Source organism: Maylandia zebra, linkage group LG6, assembly GCF_041146795.1.
Source record: "Maylandia zebra isolate NMK-2024a linkage group LG6, Mzebra_GT3a, whole genome shotgun sequence".
Classification (NCBI taxonomy): domain Eukaryota; kingdom Metazoa; phylum Chordata; class Actinopteri; order Cichliformes; family Cichlidae; genus Maylandia; species Maylandia zebra.
The window spans coordinates 21242278-21265507 of NC_135172.1; the positions used below are offsets into that span (position 1 = coordinate 21242278).

At 40.8% G+C, this 23230-nt stretch overlaps 2 protein-coding genes across 3 annotated transcripts; one reads left to right on the forward strand and one right to left on the reverse strand.

Annotated features, from left to right (window-relative positions):
- The first annotated feature begins 2333 nt into the window (after positions 1 to 2333).
- Positions 2334 to 9004, forward strand: LOC112429931 (caspase-6). Its single transcript, XM_024801480.2, has 8 exons — positions 2334 to 2471; positions 2747 to 2791; positions 4358 to 4400; positions 4497 to 4640; positions 5254 to 5330; positions 5514 to 5689; positions 6107 to 6248; positions 6723 to 9004. The coding sequence occupies exons 1-8, from the start codon at positions 2441 to 2443 to the stop codon at positions 6956 to 6958; spliced, it is 894 nt and encodes a 297-aa protein (XP_024657248.2). The 5' UTR covers positions 2334 to 2440; the 3' UTR covers positions 6959 to 9004.
- A 123-nt stretch (positions 9005 to 9127) lies between these two features.
- LOC101488016 (calcium uniporter protein, mitochondrial) lies at positions 9128 to 22771 on the reverse strand. 2 transcript variants are annotated; one of them, XM_076884857.1, is made up of 8 exons: positions 22435 to 22771; positions 12435 to 12504; positions 12083 to 12250; positions 11019 to 11123; positions 10708 to 10868; positions 10357 to 10560; positions 9647 to 9763; positions 9128 to 9418 (listed from the first exon to the last, which is right to left on the reverse strand). In XM_076884857.1, exons 1-8 carry the CDS (start codon positions 22540 to 22542, stop codon positions 9341 to 9343), a joined length of 1011 nt encoding a protein of 336 aa, XP_076740972.1. In that variant the 5' UTR covers positions 22543 to 22771; the 3' UTR covers positions 9128 to 9340. The 2 variants fall into 2 exon arrangements, with proteins under 2 accessions (XP_076740972.1, XP_004549462.3); XM_004549405.6 differs by having other exon boundaries at positions 12083 to 12253; positions 22435 to 22769.
- Between the last annotated feature and the right edge of the window lie 459 nt (positions 22772 to 23230).

Here is a 23230-nt window from a genome sequence, read left to right on the forward strand (position 1 = left end):
GTGCTGATTTCACCTTTGTGCTCCAGTTAGTGCCAAAACCAATATTTGACGTGCTATATTTTCACAAATTCCCACTGTAGAGAATAATGTCGGTCCTGTAGTGTTCCAAAATCCTGTGACCCACAGCTTGTTGGGAAAAAGCAAATGCCTTGTTTTGCTTCAATGCTCACTAAGAAACTTTACTTCCGACCAAAAAAGTAACAATGTCTCACCTCAGTCTTTAAATCAGCTGATTTATATTTTTTAACTAAAACCAACATCTCACCACAGAAAACAAAAGATCTTTTAGAACGCTAATTAGGATCCTCAATATTTCTAGTGACAGAGTTCTTATAAAATCATGGGAACATCCTCTAGATGTACTATCTATGTATTATAGAGGTACATCTATGCTATTTTACTTAACGGTTACAACTATAGCTGTCTCCTGAGTAACTAAGCAGCCACTTAAAGTACTGATTTTATACAGTTGTATGTAATTCAGATTTGGGCTGCTTTTTACCCCACTTGATTGCTTTGCTGTTAGTTACACAGTTTGGTGATATCAGCTGTTGAAATGTTTCGCTACTTGAATTTAACAGAACTAAATGAAATGTAAATCCAGCAGCAATGTTTTTTTCCAGAAATGATGTTCTAAATACTGAAACGGTTTAATTTTGGAACTGTTTTCTCTTTAACTGTTTGTAGAAGCAAGAATGTATCAACATGTGGCAGGATGGTGGGATGTTCAAGTTAAAGGTGTCCCAGCCAGCTGAGCTGTAGTGAAACTAACTGCATCTTTCTCTTGGTTGTCCGATTTAATTCCATAGAATTAAAATAGTTTTTAAATGTAATTCTTCATATTACTATTTAGGCATCACAAACTGGCATTTGGTTACATTATGTCAAAGAGGAGGCACACATTTCTACAGATGGTGTCTGAGAAACTGATCAACTAGCATCTGGTTTGCTTAGTGTCAACAGCCAGTTGTTTCCCAACTTATCATGAGAGGCACATGACGTGATAGCTTAGCAATCAGAAAATTGGTTTTTGTACTCATCAGTTTCATTCTTACTTTTCTCACTCTAAGCCTCAGGGTGCCAGTAACACTTACAACTTGTCCAAGCACTTCACAATCAGAGTGTTTCCTCAAGCTTACTACTTGAGGAATGGAATTAATGACCTGTCAGCAGTTTATGGTACATGTACTAATGTGTATTTGCACCTTAGTGATCACACTAGCGTGAAAAGTAAGAGGCTGTGTTTTTTCTACTCTAGTCAAAAACACTTGTAGTCATGATCCCTGTGAAGAAAAAAGAAAATACACCAAATTGCACACAGACTTTGGTCATACTTTGTGAACCAATGAGATTTTAGTTATGGCTTTGCCATCGTTAATTTTGTTTTAAATAAAAATCTCCATTGTTTTTGTGACAGAAAGTGTGTGCGCATCCTTTATTTGTCCAAACAAATTCATTCAAAATACAACCAATTCAAACAAACTTGGGGAAACATTCATTTCATGCCATTAGTAATGCCTGTACTTGTCATAGTGTAGTAATTTGCCCATTGTTCCTCTTCCTTGTTTCCCCAGTGTTCGAGCTGAGTTTATATTTTTTTCAATTAATGTTTTAATTAATTGTAATTAGTAATATTAAAGGTGTTACTGAAACTTACATCACAGAAAATGATGCAATCTTCATATGATTACTGTACGAATAAAGATATAGAACTTTGCTGTAGTCTAAAGATAATATCGGAAATTATAATGTGTGTTTGTGTATTGACGTGAAAGTGATTATGTGTTGTTATGCATACCGTTTCCAACAGAGGGAAACAGAGCTTCATTTAACATATTTCCAATATAATTTCCCCATATCTCCTAAAACTGCCAAACAGGACATTATTACAAAACACAGTAAAATAAGGCGGTCAGTATCCACTTCCTTATACCATGAGAAAAACGGAACATATGATGAGTTGGCAGTGTTAGCACATCCCCCCCTGCCCTTCCACAGAATGTAACTGAATGCGATGGTAAAGCTGTGACTTGTAGAAGCATCTTTTTAATTTGTTACCTGTCATTCGTTTATAAATATGTGGACCTTTAAATGTCTCAAGAACAATGAAGTGTACTTTATGTTTTTAGTCATGTATGAGATGAGGCTCGTAACATAAATCTGGATTAGGCTTTTAGCCCACTTAATCTTTTACTTTCTTCTCATGCTCTTGTCGTTGTTCGTGATTTGGTAGTTGCCTGAACTTGTTGCAATGTTGCAAACACGGAAATACTAGTCTTTAAATCTTTGAATGACAGATGCGAGAGCCAATAGGTGAAAATCCGAGCCAATGAGATTACGGTGGGCGGAACCACACCCTAAACTCTTTTTAGGGTGGGCTCTACGACGGTGAGATTTTCTTCTCACGGCGTTAGTCCGAAAAAAAAGACGAATCGTGAACATGTCTGACAAGCAAAAAGACGACTGCGGAGGTAATAAGTTTGCATTTAAAAAAAAAATTAGAAACAGACAGGTGACCTGTTAATTTGAAAGCCGAACAATACGTGCAACGCTACTAAGTTTCGATCTACCCTGAGCTCAATGTATTTTAAACTGTTTGGTATGCTCTATTATAAATGCTGTCACACATTTACTATAAGCGTTTATTTACGTCAGTCACCACGTTAGTACAAAGTGTATCAGTTTTTTTTAATGTAATAGCAATGAAGTCGGGACTTCACTGCTCCTCCTTCTCTGACTTTCTTAGGAAGTGTTGCCACAGACAGCAAACCAACAGGTGAAAGCAAGCAAGGTGAGTATTTCCTACCGTGAAGTATATAAAAATTCTAAAAAAAAATTTTAAAACATGAACGACAAAGTACTTGCTCATACCAAAAGCAAAAAGTGAAACACTAAAAGCTGTAAAATTGTACAAACAATGTAATAAAAGTAATGTTTGGTGGCTGGTGAAACAAACAGGGCATGTAAAACAGCGTGTGATTAATCATCAGCTCAAAGATTTTTACTATCGCTTTCATAGCTGTACCCCTCAGTCCAGGTCAGGAAGCTGCTTTATGGCTGCTTTATACCCAACATTTTTTCTCCTAATTATCAGTGTTGGACTTCCAGGTGCACTTCCAGAGTTTTTGTTGCTTGCTTGTTTTGTATTCAGCTGTGAGTTTATTTATATATGTGAGTAACTAATAACAAAAGCAAAACATCTAAAGTGATGGTAAAGATTGCCTCAGAGCCAGGTTATGGAAATAAAAATGAGCAAATCGCCCTCACGGATTCACTTTAACAAAGGTTTATTTACATAGAACCAACAACAGTCACCTCAAATAACCTTTTACCTTCAAATACACCCATTCTACCTCATTTGCACAAATACTATGCCCTATGTATCTGTAGGGTGGAGAATAGAGCTGTTCCTCTTGGGCTTTGTTCTTTTAGCAGCCTTTGCTATGTTTCTCCACCCGTCACTCAGCCATTGACAGCTGTCAGGACTTTGAGCGGATGGAACAATGGCTGCTTGACCCCCACACTAGCAGCACTTGTAGCTGTACTCTTAAACAAAAACAAAAGTCTGAAAAGCTAAATCCTGCTATGGATAAGTCCTCTGCTGTGTTTTCTTTTTCCTTTTCCCGCATGGTTGGAGGATGAGGTTGAGGGTGGCTCCTCCCTGTGCCTGTTTCTGCTGGAGGTTTCTTTCTGTTACAAGGGAGTTCTTCCTTCCCACCACTCAAAAGTGCTTCCTCATAAAAGATAATTTGATTGTTGACGCTTTCTCCTGAATACCGTAGGGTCCTCACAGTATAAAACACATTAAGGCAACTGTTGTTGTTATTTAGCTCTGTATAAATAAATGTATAAATATATTTATAAGTATTTATAAGTATAAATTGAATTGACTTGAATTGATTTTCACTACACAAAATGTTTCTCAATTACAATATTAAGAAACCTAATTTCCTGTATTAACAGGATATTAGAAATATGTTAATGGTCAAATTCATCTTAATTATTTTAAGACGTTTGCGTGTGGAGTTAGTGAGGACAGCCTGAAGAAAAGGGAACAATTACACAACTATGATATTGTCAAGTGCATTATTGATGCAGTACTGAGATTTTAAAATATCACGGTTGTCGTCTGTGCTCGGTTTATTCTAACACTCTTACTGGCGCATTAAGCAGGTAGTTACTGGCACAGTACGATGTAGGATATTGTCATACATGTGTTACTACTTTCTTTCCAATATCATGTTTATCATTAACACTGGCATGTTGCAAAACTTGGATAAGCATAAAGCAAGACTTGCTACAGCATTATTATTTTGTAGTTATTGCACTGGTTATTTATGCATGTGCTTTTCAATAGTATGCACGGAAAACCAAACAGAGACCGACTCCTTCATCAGAAGGTAAATTCTTACTTCCACGTTTTGTGGCTGTTACTTGAAATTCTCACTTAGATTATTGCGCTGTATTCATGTGCCCAATTTTCACTCGATATTCAGCTACCTGGATCCTGCAGAGGAGTACAAGATGGGCAACAAACGACGAGGTCTTGCACTCATCTTTAATCAGGAGCGCTTCTTCTGGCGCCTGGGCTTGAATGACAGAAATGGAACCAATGCTGATCGTTACAATTTGGAGAAAAGGTACAACTTCTAGCTACCTGCTTAAGAAAAGGAAATTGCATTAGCCCACGCTTTCATGGCAGGTTTAGATCTATTCTGTGGTAATATCGTGTAAGAATTTCAAATGTTTTTTTCCTGGTTATTAAATGTTATTCTGTTCTCTGTTGGATTGCCCTGAGGCTGAGTTATTTCACTGCGGTGCACCAGGGAGTGCCAAGGACAATATGTGCGCTATATTTTTAAGTTCACAGAGAACTCTGTGATTGTTTCTCTCCTGAATAGTGATGACCCTGATCACAATCCCCACTACAGACTGTGATCGTGGCCCTATAGAGGTTGATTTCACACTGGTCCAAGTTATTCCCACTGCATCAACAACTGAAGAGATGGTTTTGGATTTTAGAAAGAATCCTATGACCGTCTCTCCTGGGGTGGTAATAGCTGATGCTTTGGAGTGTCTGCAGAAGCAGAAATATTGAGGCATTGAAATTTATAGGACTCTGAAAAAGGTCCAATCAATCCTGATCCAAACAAACCCTTGTCTAAGGAATTTATATTGCTAATAAAGAACAATAAAATTATTTTTGGTCCTTGATCTGTTAAAATAATCAACTCATTTTCACTTTCTGTTCAGATTGAAGGACCTAAACTTTGAAGTGAGGTGTTATGATAACTACAAGCAGGAGGCAGTCCTAGATGAAATCGCCAAAGGTACCCACATAATCACTTGTAACTCTCAAATGACCAGCATGCATCCAAGATGGACATAAAAATCATCAAGAAAATCATCACCGTAGTTTGATTTCTCCCATAACTCTTTGCTCTCCTGCAAACATATCTGTCTCAAATCCAACATACAGCTGCAAGTATAACAAGTACTTTTTGTCCCACTAGCTGCGGAGGAAGATCACTCAGATGCTGATTGCTTTTTCCTCGCCTTCCTGAGCCACGGAGAGGATAACCATGTTTATTGCTACGATGGAAAAATCAGTATCCAGGAGATCACGTCCAAGTTCAAGGGAGACAAGTGCCAGGACCTTGTTGGAAAGCCAAAGATCTTCGTAATACAGGTACACACTAGCCGAAATCAGTCAAGTCTATTAGAGCAGCGGTCCCCGACCCCCGGGCCTCGGACCGTTACTGGTCCGTGAGTCGTTTGGTACAGGGCCGCGAGAGTTGAGGCTCAGGTGTGAAATGTATGGTTTTCAGGGTTTTTATCGGTTTTCAGCGTTATTTTGTTATCGTTTTTATCGTTAACTCGGTTTTCCTGGGTCTTTTCACGTGTGTTATGAATAAATCTTCTTTTTTTCGGTACCGGTACTAGTTTTATTTTGTTGTATTTATCCGCGACACCTTAAAGGCCGGTCCGTGAAAATATTGTCGGGCATAAACCGGTCCATGGCGCAAAAAAGGTTGGAGACCGCTGTATTAGAGCATGTTAACTTGCTGCATCACCTTAGTTTAATGCTCCATCCATCCATCTCCAGGCATGTCGAGGAGAAAAACATGACGATCCAGTTACCCCTGCTGATGCAGTGGATAGCAAAGTAGAGGTGTTTGTGGATGCCAGTGCCATACACACGCTCCCTGCTGGGGCTGATTTCATCATGTGCTATTCTGTGGCTGAAGGTGAGTCTTCTGGGATTTGACTGAACCTTTTGCTTTTTATTTGGGCTCAGAGGAAATATCAAAGACACTGAACTGAGTGTATTTTTAATCATAGGGTAGATATGTGATGTTAGAATAATTGTATCCTCAAATACATCTAATAGTTTCTTCTGTTTAATATAATTAATAATAATATAAAGCTAAAATGTCTCCACTTGGCTACCAGTGACACATGATTACAGTGTCACAAACTGTCCAGCTAGTGTTATACACTGTTTGTGTATTTGTATTTATATGTCTAAGCTCATTTATCGGTGATCAAGAGCTGGACCAGTGCCTAAATAGGTTTATTTTTCTTAATAAAACAGTACAATTGAGCCACTATAAATCCTGGTGTAAAGCATTTAACATTTCATAGCTTTCTAAAAATCCATACTTCTTCCATTTGCATTTTCTTCACCTTCCATATTAACTTTTCTTTTCAATATTTTTTAGGTTATTACTCACACCGGGAGACTATCAATGGCTCCTGGTATATCCAAGATCTGTGTGAATTGCTCCAAAAGCATGGTGATACCCTGGAATTCACAGAGTTACTCACGCTGGTCAATAGAAAAGTGTCCATGAGGAGTGTTCTGAGAGCTCGTGACCTACACGCTATCGGGAAGAAGCAAGTACCTTGTTTTGCTTCAATGCTCACCAAGAAACTTTACTTCCGACCAAAAAAGTAACACTGTCACACCTCAGTCTTTCAATAAGCGGGTTTATGTGGGTTTTTTTTTTTTAACTAGATAGGGCTTCTAAACAGGAATTTACACTTGGCACCAGATTATGACTAAATGTATATAATTTTCTGCATCACCATCTGAATATGAACACATGCAAAGTGACCATCTAATGCAGTTTATTGCTTCATTCAGCGCCTGTTAGGCTCTATGGGGGTCATATGTAAAACATGTTTCTTTGGCAAAGAATTAGTGTTGTTCTTATGGCAAAAATTTAAATAACTAAACAGTGAAAACGTGGTTTCCAGAAGATTAAAACAAACAAACAAATGAACTCTTTAATCTTGGTCAGACTTTCCCAGTTATCTCTGAATGCAAACCAATAGTTGGGATTATAATGGAGTCTAACCCAACAACCCCTACAGTAACTGATATTTGAACTGTTGTTGGAAATAGAGATGCTGTTTTACTTAGCGAGCACAACTGTGGCTGTCTTCTGACTAAGTTGAATATCCATCCATCCATCCATCCATCCATCCTCTCCTGTTTATCCAATTCAGGGTTGTCAGGGCCAGCTGCCATAGGTCGAGAGGCAGGGCACACCCAGGACAGGTTGCCAGTCTGACTAAGCTGCTTATGACACAAAATATAACAAGATCTAATGAGTTTATAGAGAACATCCAACTGAAAATCAGTTGTATATACCTCAGGCCTGTAGTTGTGTCTATCCATCTTGACTGCGTTAGTAATGAATTAATTACAGAGTTTGGTGATATCAGCTGTTGAAACGACCACTCTGCTTGAATTTAACACAACTAAATGGCACTTATCTTGTAAAACATAAGGACCCAGAAATATATTTCTCAGATGTCCACTTTCAGGAATTATTTCCTGAGTATTAAAAAGAGTTCATGTGGGAATGCCAGGATGTTCAAGTTAATGGCTGAGCTTCACTGACAGATGGCCACACATTTTTTTTGATGATCAGATTTAATTCCATACAAAGAAAATAGTTTTTAAATGTGATTTGTGGTTTTAGTCCTTTAAGCATAATGAGACAACTGACATTTAATTTTATGATATAAAAGAGAAGGCAGACATGCCTGGAGCTGGAAATGAAGAAAAGGCACTACAGGCCAGAGGAAAACTAGCAGAGATGTTTTGTTCTGGGGGACAGGGGTGTGTAAAAGGCCACAAATTTGCCAAAACAGGCAACATTAAAACTACTGTCATCGTTTAAATACTGCCATTGATGGCGTAGCTGTGTTAAATTTGGTATTCCTGTTATTTTTTTCTATCCCCGTCCATGTGGATTACAACCTATCTGTATTCAAATCATGATGGTTATGAATCAGTCTTTTTTGGCTGCTTCGTAAAACTACTGAAATAACTTTAGTAGTACAGAACGATGCCTTACTGCACGGCAGTGCGTTCAGTTTGCCTTCTTTTATAACAAGTTCAAAGCACATAGTTTACAGCGGCCTTGTACACAGAGCTTATCACCTTGAAGCTTGAAAACTCAGGGAGTCTGTTTCACGGGTTTTTGAGGATTTTTTTTTTTCAGCCAGACAAATATTTTCCAGTTCATCTTCAGAAATAGGTGACATGCAGTGCATTCCACTTAAAACTGGAATTTCTTAGTTCTTAGCTGGAATTTTCCGGTGGAATGCTCCTACTCATCAGTTTCATTATCTCACTATAAGCCTCAAGTAGCCAACACTTTAACAAACTGTCCAAGCACTACATAAACAGTGTGTTTCCTTAAGCCTTACTGCTTTACAAAGGGATTTCATGTTCTTTATGTGTCAGTAATTTATAGTACATTTACTCCTGCATATTTGCACCTAGACGACAATACCAGTGTGAAAAGTACCTCAGGGAGGAGGGTGTGTTCTTTAAAGTTGTACTTTGGACCTAAAACTGTGTGTGGCGTGGGTGTGTGTGGCGTGGGTGGGTGAATACGCCAGAATAAACAACAATGCTGTATGTTTGTGGTCATACTTTAGTTACTTTACTTGCCCTCAATAAAAAGGTGTTTTATAAAAATCTTCATTGCATTTGTGTTAGAAAGTGCGTTTGCATTCTTTATTTAATAATCCTGTAACGGCCACGATGCAGATTTAATCAAAGCGCTTCACAATCACACAATCAGACCAGAAAGACACCCGATTCAAATGAGGTTTGGGAAACATTTCATTTCATTAGCAGTCAATTTTTGTTCTATTTTTTTTTCTTTTGATATATAATTGGCATCATTATTAATACTTAAAGAAAACAATTTCATGGATTTGAGATAAAAAGATGCTATTATCAAAATAAAGCAGGAAAATTAGTTTTGTTTTTCCTCTGTTAAAGTTTGAGGGACCATCATTCATGGCTTGGCTTCATTTATGGCTTTGGCTGGATTTGTTCAATTGGTAGCTGGAGTTGGGTTGGATATCTCAGACGCCTCAGGTCTTCCTCCACCTGAAACGCAGAAAACAGAAAATCAAAGACTGTAAAAGCAGTTGTTCATACCTTTTGCAGGTTTCTGAAAACAATTTATCAGAGCTTTTATTTTTGGCTGATATTTCCTTTAATAATAAAAAAAACAAAACAGTTCCTTGTAGATTTGTTTAAGAAAAAAAAAACACATTCAGTAACAAAGATTCTGACTATTTAGTCATTTATTGTAAAACAAAACAGTCAGCCAACCTGGGCCAGCTTGTCTTTGAGTTCATTGTATTTTTCCACGTTGAATCTCTTTTTCCTGGCCCCCTTATAAAAATAACGCAGGAACTGCCTGTCCTGGGCGTCTGGGTATACATAATCCTGTAGGAGAGAACAAAGTAGGTTAATTATTTAAAAATATATCTGCACACATGACTATTTTACACAAATGAGCATTAGGTGTAACTAAAATTTGTTTTGTTGTAACACTTTAGTTATTTTTTTTAACATCTAAAGTGTAAGATCAGCCTTCTAAAGGAGGTTATTATCATTTCTTGGGTCTAGAGAGTTAGGCTAGATTTTATGGTTTTTTCCAGACTATTAGCTGGGCAGAGAAAATTGATGTATTTCCCAAAATGTGATCTTGAAATGATCAGAATATTTAAAAGGAAAAGCATTTTGAAAGTCAGTGAAAGTTCTGGTACGTGACTTGCTGAGTAATAGGTTCTAACTGCTAGTTGTCAGTTACCCTGATAAGAAGTCAAGTTGAGCCATATTTATTTACACTACAAACAGCCTTCACCCCTTCAGAGCAATACAGGACATCTTTATTGTAGCTTCCATGTTGTTTTCACAGTCCACAATAAATCGCACGCCCAAGTCTGAAGGAACAACTTGTGAAATGGCCTGAGGAGCACCTGTCATCTACACCTAGAGGAAAACGGTGAAGTCAGTCAGGTGTCTCTGAGTCTTACCTGTTTGGTGAGGATATAGTAGGCGAAAGCTGCCATGCTGGTCGAGTAGGTGATGAAATACGTGACGGGCTCCATGACGTCCCACGAATAGACCCACCAGGTGAGCCAGGCCAGGGCGCCGCCCTGCACGGACAGCAGCGCCAGGCCAACATACAGAGCCCTGGATGTCTGGAAGTCTGCTTTACCGGACAGGTCTGCCTTCATCTTTCACCAATAAAATGCAGAGAAAAATGGGTTACCAAGTCTTTAAGGCTGACATGTCATCATTACCTTTAAATGAAGCTTTCAAGCAAGTATAACAAGGTATAAAGTAATTTCATGGGTGAGTGGTTGTTGCAACACATCGAGTACCTTCTCCAGAGGAGAAAGCTCCTGTTTGAGGTTGTCCAGTTTCTCCAGGAGCTCCCTCTCCTTCAGCAGCTGGTGTTCGGGCTGGTGGAGCGCCGTGTGCAGCAGGTGCACGACATGTTTCATGTCCTCCAGCTCCATAGCGTGCTCAGCAGATGCACACACTGCAACGGAGGCGCAACAGGGCAGACAACGAGGAGAAAGTAAAAGTGAAATATGAGAAGAATGGAAGATAATAACCACATTTTATCACCAGGATCAAGTGTAATTGGAAAACTGCCAAATGGAGAATTTATGAATGGAGATAAATGTACCCCTTTCAGGAGCGCAGATATTATATACTGCATTGTTGATGACAAGCTGAAAGTCCTTGTCCAGCAGGGCATCGATCAGCGTGCTGTTGGCAATGCGCTCCCCATCTGTCAAAGCAAGCGCTGAACTGAATTAACTTTATCTTTTATACCGTGAAAAAAAAGGTTTGCTGGCAGAGGGACCAAACAAATTCAATAGAACATGAAAGAAACAAAAAGTTTATCAAATAAACCCCACGGTGATGGACAAAGTCAGTAATTTACACCTTAAAGAATGTAGTTCAGCACTGCATAACTACAGGTCATGTATGGGAACGAGAGCTGTGTGGGAAAAAAGGTCATCTGCTAATCTCTGCTGCTCTGGTCTAACATGTCCCGTCTTCTAAAGTGATAAAAATCTTTGCCACAACCTGCCTCACCTGTCTCCTTCATGGAAAAATACACTTTTCACAAGTTACCCTTAAAGTAGCTTAAGGAGGACTGCATCAGATACCCTTCCTAACCACTCTGGTTCCCATACCAACTCAGATGTGAGTGGCTACAAAATGATTAGAAGTTTGAAAAGGAAGCGTGGAGTACTGTTACAGAAAATTGCCCTATTTTTCTCCACTGTGTCAAAACATGGCACGCTCAAGGCAACGCATAACTTTGGTGAGAGACACAGGTGTGTGAAGATCGTGTAGACCAGTGTAACCTTGTGCCACTCCCTCCTGCTCACTGAGGAGCCACAGAGGTTTGCAAGACTATCTGCATGTAAAATACACTGCAGTATTCCCCAAAATCGCACGGTTTATGAATTTCTTTTAAAAGCAATGATCTGTGCTACAAGATCATAAAACAGACACCGCCCTGTTTTAAAGGGCAGGGAACCGTGACCTATTGTACTACAAACAGCCACAGTTACTCGCAGTGGAAGGTGATTAACTGATAACTGCTCAGTGTAAATGTGAAAATGAGTAAATGATTATTGTGGAGGCATCTTGCTTGACTGGCTATCGTTCATCCTTTTTGTGCGCAACCCGGCGAACCAGACCGACTGCACCTGTTGCATACTGAGCATGTCTTACCTTTAGAGAGAACTGAGGCGGTAGCTCCTGGGTCCTCTTTCTGCAGATCGCCGATCAAGTCGCCCACGCTCATCAACATGGGCCTTAAAAAAAACAGACACTTCTCATTCCTGGATGGCAAGGGGACTTCCAGAACCAAACGCCCATGTTTGTACTTCAAAGATGCAGCTGCTGCACAGTGAAGGGGGTGGGGGTGGGGTATGGACAGTTTAAGTGTTAAGCTTTGCATTTATTATTCCAATTATGTGCACAGATAAGGCCAGTCTAACCACCCACAAGTAAAGTCACAAACCAGGTGCACACGTGTGACATAAAAGTTCAATATTGTGTGGATGTAATAACATCATATTACCACTAGAGGGAGCATTTGTAGCGTAGAAAAGAGCTGGATAACTTCCAAGTGGAGGCCTTCTGTGCTGAACCTGTAAAGAAGGATATGAAGGGAGAATGAATGAAAGGAAAGAAATGACTCAGTTTTTTTCTTTGTGTTCTCACGTACACACAGACACACACACAGACACACAAACCCCGCCCTTGGCAAACTGTCATGTCAGCAGATGTTGGAGAGTAAACAGATCCACGGAATACTAAAAGGAAGCATCCAAACAACCAAAAAGAAGCACTTGGAAACCTTCTGCCACAAGCCAGTTCACAGTGGTGCTTAATTACACCGTGGCTTCCTAATATGCTTTTATGTCACAAGGAACAAACTGATGCATGACTTTAATTCTTTTTGTGACAATGGTATTAAATGCTTAAATGAAAAACAAGTGCATTTGTAAATATGAGACGTACTGTCACACAGTGAGACCTCAGGTTTCTCCCAGACTCCTGAGTATGGAGAACACATCCACTGAGAAGTTCATTATTCTAATCAGCAGGAGTACTTCTTTGTCCTACGCTTGGCATTCACTGGGCGTAGTCCTTCTGCCGTCTTTTTAATGCATGCTTGTATGCCTACACAGTGCAGGTATTTAAGTTGCAAGCATAATTTAACACACTAAATACTAAAGCGCACTAAATCTGACCACAATCTGCACACTCAGAAAGTCAGAAGGGTTCCCGCTTGGATACATCTTCATCCCACTAATGCCCAGTGATGCTGCAGACACTCTCCCATCCCTTGGCCTTCAAGCTGGGAGTTTGGTCAATCAATATTACATTAAAGAAGAACAAGGGAGCTGTCCGTTTTCATGAGAGGAAGGGGGCAGGCAAGTCTCCTATCACAGGAACATAGACACGAAGAGACCAGATGTGCCGTTTCTCACGCAGCTTTGGAGTGAGCGCTTTAAGAGGGAAAACGTTTTAAACGAGCAATAAGTAACACGCACTTTAAGCTGAAGCTTAGCCTAAAACTTTTAGTACCGCAGTGGTTCAAGCAAACTGTGAAAGTGCTTTAAAAAGTTACTGACAATTACCTAAAACCTCAGGATACAAGGGCTTGTGTATCGGTTATGTATCACACAATGAAGAAAAATGTGGACAGCAAGAGTGAAGCAAATTGGTCCCATGAGTCAAATTCGAGTTGCTCCAGATAGAGATAGAGAGCAATTAAGGGCTGCCCACACTTGCGGTGAAACCAATATGAAGGTGCCTTCTGTCTGATAGCACACACTGAAAAATGTCTAAAAGCTGCAGTGCACTGGGTAAGGCAACCTGAATAAGCTGTAGTGTCAAAGTCTCAGCTTTCTTATCAGGACTGTAAAAGACGTCGAATTAGTAGAATGAACAGGAACATCGTGAGATCCTGACACTCCCTCACTATAATTTGCCCGTAACAAGTTAAATATCCATTTACAGCGCGCCTCCCCTCCATCCCTTATAGAGACCATCTACAACATATCCACTACCCCTCCTCTGCACACGTCCGAACCACCTCATCCTTGCCTCTCTTACTGTGTCTCCACCCTGCACAACCTGACTTTCATTCCTCCTCTCTCCATCGTATACTTGCTCCCTACTCTCACTACAGATCATAATGTTGGCTGTGAAAATCATAGTCCACAGAGACTCCTGTCTGACCTTACCTGTAAACCTGTCCTTCACCAATGCAGACAAGGAGTCCCACCCCTGCTGCACACCTCAGCACTGTCTCACTGTCCTCATAAATGTCACGCACGACCCTTTCTGCCACTCTTGACTTTCCTCAGACAATACCACACTTATTTAGCCTTTAAATGTTCAAATATACAACATTTGAGAGGCTAAAAACATACTTTTGCTTCCCTGCTAACAACTCGCCCAGAAAACACTGCGGGTAGACCCACACAGCATGCTGTAGGGCAGTCCACATTAAACCACAGGTAACCATTTGGGCCTGTATGGGTATGTCCACATTAAGGCCATAACCTACAGTGAGGGACAGAGCTTTGTTTTAAGGGCTCACAAGCGAAAATAGATCGACAACAAGTGGCCCAACACACCCAGAGAGATTTAATATTGATAAGTGCTTTGTGTGCTGTTTTCAGGCGCTGCCAAATTTGACTTTTCTCCCAGTCACATTAATCCCGGAAAACATAACCACGTTATCCAAAGTGGCCAGAAATAATCTAGTTATTCTGTCACTACAGAGTTAACCTCTGACACCAAACACCTTCCCAGCATATTTAACAACAGACTAGGAAAACCTTTTACTTGCCACCTCTGCTCCAACAGTCATTGTGCTTCATTAAACTGAGAGTTGCAGGCATTCACTGCCAACACACACGATAGGCGCTTGAAATAAAATGCATTCAACACTAGACTCGCATTAGCAAACAGTTCAGGCCAGAAGCGGTTTAACGGCCGGTGTGAGCGCAGCGAAGGTTTTTGCACTCTTTGCGCATCGGTGATCTGCTAATGTGAAAACAGCAGAGCTGAAGTTAAGCATTAAGGACGAGGACAGACTGTTTGCTGAATGGGTGTGTGTGTGTGTGTGTGTGTGTGTGTGTGTGTGTGTGTGTGTGAGAGAGATCACTGACCGGAGACAATTCAACAGCTGAGTGCCTACAGGCATTTTATATTCTGTGTACACACGTTACCAATCCCATTTTTAAATCAACACAATGTGGCTACCATGGCAGATAATACAGCTTCAGGGCTGTGTAATGAATAATAGTCCACTTCCAAAGCCATGCTCTCAGCCCTCTGTTATTATAGGCTCTAACACACTGCATGATAAATACTGACCTTCGTTTGTCTCTTACCTTCCTGTGGCAGCTACAAAGAAAAAAAAACATTAAAGAACAATTTGGGAATGCTAGCAAACCGATCAACATTTACAGGGTGACAGATGACCTCCAAAGTAGATTGTAGGGTTTGAAACTGAAAACTGAGGCCCAAATCAAATGTTTTTATTTGCATTTTCAATTTTCACCTTGAAATAGGCAGTGTTTGAACATGAATATCTCAAAAACTATTACAACCAAAAGCCTGAAATAACACATGGCCTTTCTTACCATAAAGAAAATGGATTAGAGCTGTAACTGGGACAGAGTGCCTGTTAGTGTCATTCTAATTTAACCTGAGTTTTCCAGCTCTTCCAGGACATTGTGCATGCCTACAAAGATTGTCTGGGAAATGAACAACATGCACTTATGTAATACAATTACTTCTTAATTATAATTACAGTTCTATCTGGAAACTTTTTTCTTTGGGTTAGACTATCTACTGATATTCTGTTTCTGTGGAACAACTTGACATATTTGCTCAATCCAGCATGAAAGCTGAATGAAGATTTTCTTTATTTTTGTATATAAAATTTAATTAAAAAAATATCATTTTGCATTAGTGTTCAGTTGCAGGTCCTGGTTCATGTTTATGCTATCTTTAACAGTTTTTGAGACATTTATGTTCAAACATATTATTATTATTATATATATCCAAATATCTCTGGACCGTAAAGTTGTTAAGTAAATTGTAAGCGGCTGAGCAGAAGGTCCCATGATGATTTGTAGCTGTCACGGGATCAGTGACTGGTCTCTATGGCTGTGTGACTGAGGCTTTAGCGATCAATTTCACAGTGGCTGCTCACAAATTCCGGCAAACACTCGCCAACCAATCAACAAATACACATTTCTCAGTTCCACTGACCCAAATTAATGGAGTTTAAAATTGGCAAACAGTTATCAGCTACAGCTGCCTGTGCTGGCATCCACCTCCCAATCAGCATGCTTATTTCTCCTGCACAGTTTGACATGTTAACATGGTGGCATATGAGGATTGAAACTTCCACTTTGGCTTCATTTTCACTGAGCTCAAGTTTTACTTGAGCTACTCTAGTGCAAACAGCCGGGCCCGCCCATAGCTTATGCAGCACACATACATGACTGGTTATCCCATCCTGCAAGTTGAAGACTGTAGTGCCTGAACAAGCCCACACATGACAAACACATGAGTAACAGCTAACCGAATGCCTCTCATGGCACAAAACACGCCTGACTCGGAGAAACGATTGGGCTCTCTGCTTTGGCAGAAATTGCCATTGCCTAAATTTGTCTTCTTATCAAAACAAAACACACTTCCCTGATACGCAGCGCATCAATATTCAGAGCGCAGAGTGGTCGTTGTCTGTCTATTGTCCTTCACACATTCCTGGAGCTGCAGGGAACATCACTGCACATCTGCCCCTCATCACCGAATCGTTTCATCCAACTGTTCTTTCACAGAACAATCAGCTGAAGGTGTATTTACGCCGTGAGCTAAGCATTTTTTATTTATGTCATGCAAACAGGGAAGGAGGAGAGAGAAGCCGGGCGGTGAAAACTTGGGAATATGGTGACAATCTGCCAGCCTCTCTCCTTCCTCACGCAGAGGCTGTGGCTTGCTGCTCCAGTAATGATTGGCGTCTATCGCCAGCCTCATTTTCCCTGCAGTCTTCCATCAGTTCCCTCCATTATCAATCCTGTCACAACTGAGCTATGGCCTCCTAAAGGAATCGGCTCCCACTCTGGCCACAGATTTGATATTGCCAAGCAAAGGGGAAAGAGATTTTTGCCGTCGCATAAGGAATCATAAGAGAATAACTTACAGTGTCTACCCAGCATGACCCGAGGCATAAAGAAAAATGTGCAAGCGTGATAAACTACGGCTGCCAGGAGGAGAAATTGAATTACTCTGTGTTGCCATTATGATTGAGAACAGCCAGCACTCTGGCATGAAAATGATTTGCATTGAACCATTTATCTTGTCCTACTCAGTTAATGATCCGGATCGCTTAAGAGAACAAAGAGAAGGTGGGAAGCGGGAAGAAGATGACTGCGGGGTTGGTGTGCTGTACGAACACGAGGCTGAGGTTGTGTTTCATGCAAATACAATGAATAAAACGTTTTGTAACACTATTAGACAAATAGCAGCACACACACAAAACCAATTTCTCCAAATCAAAAATGGCTTCTGGAAATACAAAGTGAGCTTTAAAAGGAAGGCGCAACAAGCAGAGGGTTCCCATCTGCGACCACTGTACAACTGCACTAAAAAGGGCGGAGCACGTACTCACATTTAGCCCATTTAATCTTACAGTTAGTCATCTCTCAGTCCAAACGTCCACATTTATAAGCAACTCATCATTCCCCAAGCTTATCTCAGCAAAGAGTGGTACAACTTTCAACCCTGAATGCCACAGAGAAGGAGCTGAATACTGAAAAACATGGAGGAGGAGGAAAAAAACAGGAGGGCAGAAATTAAGGAATTCATGTGGTGTTCGCAAAGGTCCAGAACAGACGGATCTAAAAAAGTTGATTAAAAAGGAGCAGAAAAACAAACGCAAAGCCGATACAAAAAAAACCTCTGAGTGATTCACATTAACACTTTAGTGACACATGGCTTAGCAATGCTTCATCACAAGGTCGCAACAGGACAAGAACAGCCCATATAGATGAGTATCAGCTATAATGAGTTTACTTATTAAACCCTCAGTGAGAAAAATGCCCTCATTTACACGAGGATTGAAGAGGAGTTTACTTGTGACTATAAACACCAGAGCAACTTTCACTACTTATCACACACAGTGCAGTGCTCTGATGGGCTGTTATCACAAGACCATAACAATGCAGGGTCAACACCGTCACACCCACTGTGCACATGCTTCTGTAAAGACAGCGGCACCATTACCATGGTATTAAGCGAGCTACTGGAATGTTCCTTTGACTGGATGTGCTTTAAATCTGTTCTAAGTTTATCAGCGACTGTTGTGGCACAGATTAGGAATAATATGTTTTTTTAGCTTTATGTGTATTAATGCTATTGTAAAAATATCGATTGAACTGAGAACTATTATTATCTAATTTTAGATACGCCTGTAGATGTGGTCAAGCTGAGCTGCTGAAGTTCAAACCCAGAATCAGAACAGAGAAGAAAGGTGGTTTAAGTGACTTTGAACGTGGCATTGTTGTTGGTGCCAGATGGGCTGGTCTGAGTAGTTCTGAAAATGCTGATGAGCCATCTCTAATGTTTACAGAGAATGGTCTGAAAGAGTAAATATACAGTGAGCTGCAGTTCTCTGAGAGAAAAAGCCCTGCTGATGGCCAGAGTGCCGATTGCTGACAGGAAGGCAACAGTAACTCAAATAACCCCTCGTTACAACAATGGTATGCAGAAGAGCATCTCTGAATTAATACAACGTGGAACCTTGAAGCAGATGAGCTGCTGCAGCAGAAGACCATGCCGAGTGCAACTCATGCCAGCTAAGAACAGGAAACTGGCTGCAGATTGGAATAACGTTGCCTGCTGCAGCATTTGGATGGTAGGGTCAGAATATGGCATAAAGATGATAAAAGCATGGATCCATCCTGCCCTCTTTCAATGGTTCAGGATGATGGAGGTGGTGGTGTTATGGTGTGGTGATATTTTCTTTACGCACTTTGAGGCTACGGCCTTCCTGCGTATTGTTGCTGACCATACGCACACCTTTATGACTGCAGTCAATTTGATTTATTTAAAACATTTGATTATATGTAAAGTCAATGTGTTTACTGTGTTTACTATATAAACATAAAAAACTATGTAGGTCTACAGGCAACAAAAAGTACAATATGTTACAAAGAATTCCCCCAACCATAAAACTAGAGCCTGCATCGATGCCAGTGGCCCATCTACTTAATAAATTCTATGTTGTTCTATGTGCAATCCACCAGTTGCTGATGGGCGAGCCAACATAACACAGAGGAAGGGCATTAGTGTAATGGCAAATGTGTTATTTTTGTACATTTGTGATAGTTTTTTTTACTTAACAGAAAAGTGTCAAAGTGTCAAAGTGACACTGACAACGACGCTCTCTTTTCATGTTTGACGTAACACAGTTTAGGAAGCTTTTATGGTAACAACATGTTTACTGTTTCACTCCACACACGAATTACGCAAAGAGAGGCATGTCCGTAAAGACAAATTACATGAAAATTACACGGGTTTTTTTTTGTTGCTTCATTTATCTAGGGCCTGTTGTCATTCATTATCTGATCATTTTCCAATTCAAACTTTTCTATTAGCTCAACTTCTTTACTCCTCTCAGGTCACCCTGCCCCACCTTTTCAAGCTGAAGAAGTGCTGTTGCATAACCTCTGATGACACCTTGCATAAACATGTAATTTTCCCCCTCTTAAGAAGTAAACTTAGGAAACTTGCTGTCTGACATCACATCATGAAAACGAGTTCTAAAGCTCGCTGCACTCTCACCAAACCACAGTACTGTTCTTTCTACACATTATTGTATTGAGCAACGGCTTCCTCTTTAAGCAACGCTGGACCACAGATGACGAGATCAGTTCTTGATATCTGCTGAGCCTTCTTACAATTAACAGTCACTTTATTTGTTGCCCTAATGAATACAAGTATCTGCACCTGGCATGGCCACACTTGGTTGTCAGGCTTCTTCAAATTAGATTTTACAGTGTTTGCCTGCCCAGTGCCAAGACAATAAAAAAATGAGCAAATAGTTATGCCTAATTTATCCTACCCCGGTTGTGTCCTTTACTAAATTCCCAACTGCATGATGCTCAGCGTGGATGACACTGTGCATCCGCCAAATGCTGATTGTTCAACTAGTCGGCCAGAGCAGCGGCGGATTTCACCGGGAACGGGAGAACATTTTTTAGAAGTAGGCTGCAAACAAACTCACTTGCAGATGACTTTATCATGTGTCCTGCCATTGCGCCTCAAGGGCTGTTCAAACAGACCCGTATTATAAATGCTCCCAAAAGCCTGACGTCTCATTTTAGCATTCAACACATATTCAATACACTAAACTAATGCTTTTGCGTTTTTTCATCCTGCTTAGCCCCATTGATTCAGCACTTTTGTGGATGCACAGAAACAACGCTAATATATCGATTCTCTCATCTGAATGTGTGAAACTGCAAACAACTAACAGCGAGCAGCACTTGAGTTTCCTGCAGGCCAGTCGGGTTTCTCTCAGCCTCCTGAGAATTAAAACATCCTTGTGTTATATGTTTACCTGTATAGCATTACAGCAGTGACGGAGAAGCCCTAACTCCCTGTCACGTCTCTGGTGAAACTTTTGCAAAAAGGTGATATTGAATGTTTTGTCTCTAGTGGAATCTCAACAGGGAAAGGCTTGTGTTACAAATTCATAAAAGACGTGGCCTGAATATGAATATCGCCCTATAGACACCCAAAAGAGATCATATCTGAATTCTGAGCAACTTAGGCCACAGGCTGCTCACAGTGCTTAGTAGCTGTACGTACTCTTACACGGTGGTTTTGAACTGAGGATTTATGTGAACCTAGCTTTCTGCTGTCTCATGTACAATCTTCAGAGTGACCTCTGCCTCCTGCACTCAATCAAGTCCTCTGATACACTGCATTGGAAGGAATCTGATTAAAAATTGGCAACTCGCTGTGTGGATTCTAAAAGCCAGATCTGTACATTTGCATGCAGCCATGCTCTCTGCTTTTCTAAGTGCATTACATTCCTATTAAAAACATTCTGTGGCCCAGCTGCTCCTTTACAAAAGACACTTTCACTCTGAATGGCCCGTTTTTGGGAGGTAATGTAATTTAGATTCTCCTCTGAGGTTGATACGTTTCTGGCTGGGGAAAGAAAATTACAAAAAGCAGAGAAACGGAACATTTTATAGTCTAACTGAAATCTATCTATCGCTCAATATAGGCCGGTCTACAGAATGAGGAGGTTAAAGACCACAAAACCTTTGTGGCAGAGCATTCCCAGTCTTTATTGTTTCACTTCCTGTCTTCTAAACTGCCAAATAAAGTGGAAAGAAATTCTGAAAACGACTTTATAAAACACACTAACTCTGTTCTTTTTGCAGCCGATATGAATTGTATTCTTTTTGCTGAAACATGGGTTGCTGTAAGGATTTCGCTTACTGAAGCTCCACTTTTATATACAGTCCAGTCTAAAAATAAAACTCATCTTAGTCATTCTGGCTTGTAGGAGTGAGTCACTGCATCCTGCCCCTCTGACAGCTTCCTTTTTCTTCCAATCCAACAAACTCTATCTCAGCATCCATCTATGGAGGCTCTGATTGCACCGAGCAAAACAGAAAAAAACAAAACAGTGTGCACTGTTCTCCCTGCACACTCACAGATTTGAGGCACCCTAATTGAGATCTGCCTGCCTGCAGCTGAGCTGACCAAAGCAATTTCATGCAGCGAGCGATAAAAGATGTGGGCTGAACTGGTGCCTTAATAAAACTGTGAGTAAAAGCTTCACTACAAAAAATAAATAAATAAATAAAATCTCAAGATGATGTTGTGATGGAGCGTGGGTTTTCACTTTCTGCAGCATTTCCCTGCTGCACTATTTCCTGACTGTGGGCTGGACACGTTTGTTGATGGGTGACTGCATGCAGCTATACGTCCAATACCAAGTAAATACAGGGCCAGTATTGCCAATACCGATACCAATACTTTTACTCTATCATGGCAGGTTTTGTATGGGTGAGCAGTGTCTCGTGACTTATGGGACGAATCATTGTCCATTTGCAAATTATGAACACATTTTAATGATCACTAAATCAATGTGATTTTTACTTTCCACAATAAATACCAAAACAGCTTTTCATATATTTTGAAACAGTTTTTAATAGCCTGAAATTTTAATCTACCTCTCCTTAAAGCACTTAATAAATCAATAAATCTGAAGCTAGTAGCACAGTATAGATCCTATCACTAGTATCGATCAGACACTTTTGTATCGATAGCCTCGATATTTGGATCGATCCTCCCAGATCTTCTGTACAGGCTCCGCAGGCATAGAGACGACAGGAAAACGAAAAAAAGTTTTTGAGAAGCGCTCAAAATAGAGACAAAAACAGCGTCTTGTGCTTCAACAGGAAGCCACGGCACACTTTACACTGTGACGCCCACGAGGGACTCAGAGTACAGCGTTTATTTACCTGGTGTAGAAATGTAACCGGGCGAGCGGGTCTGAGACCGCAGCGTAGGGTCTGAACACTTCCCACGAGTCCCGTCGCAACTTTGCACACCGCCCGCACCGAAGCCATCGTCAGCCGGTAACCGTTTTTAGCCGCCTCGCTGGGGCATGCCGGGAGGAGAGAGGTCCAGGACGAGTGCCTCAGAGCTCCGTGTTTCACTTTAAAACGGGCTGCTGTCTGTGCGTATAGCAACAGACAGGAGGATCGCTACGGGACCCGGAGGAGGAGGAGGAAGAGAGCAGGCTGAGCTGCATACCATTTCCTCCTGACTACACCCGCGCGCTCTCTGCCAGACTCCGCTTCCTTTGTCCCCCACCCCTCCTCTTTCTTTCTGTTGGGTCTGTTTTGCGTGAAACAGCAAGTGGGAAGCATATGCGCCTGCCAGGCTCACGGGACTGTAAGCCGACATCCCAAACATCACCCCCTCTCCTCTCACCAATCATCACGAGTTGGTCTGATCGCTAAAATAACAAATTTATATGAGGCTTATTAGGGCTGGAGCCGTTGTAACGTTACACTTTGAAGTCTTCATAACTTCAAAGGGTGAACTAGGCCAAGAGCTCCACTTTAAGCATTCCACCCACAAATCGATTTCCTCTGATCCCACATTAAAATAGGCCCTTAGAGATAAAGCGAACTTTCTAATCACGGTGTTACGTATGAGCAAGGACTGCATTTCAGCTGTCAGCCAACAGGGGGAGCACTTACAAATATGTGTCACTGACATAAAGGTCAATGATGCGCAATTCTTTGTTCT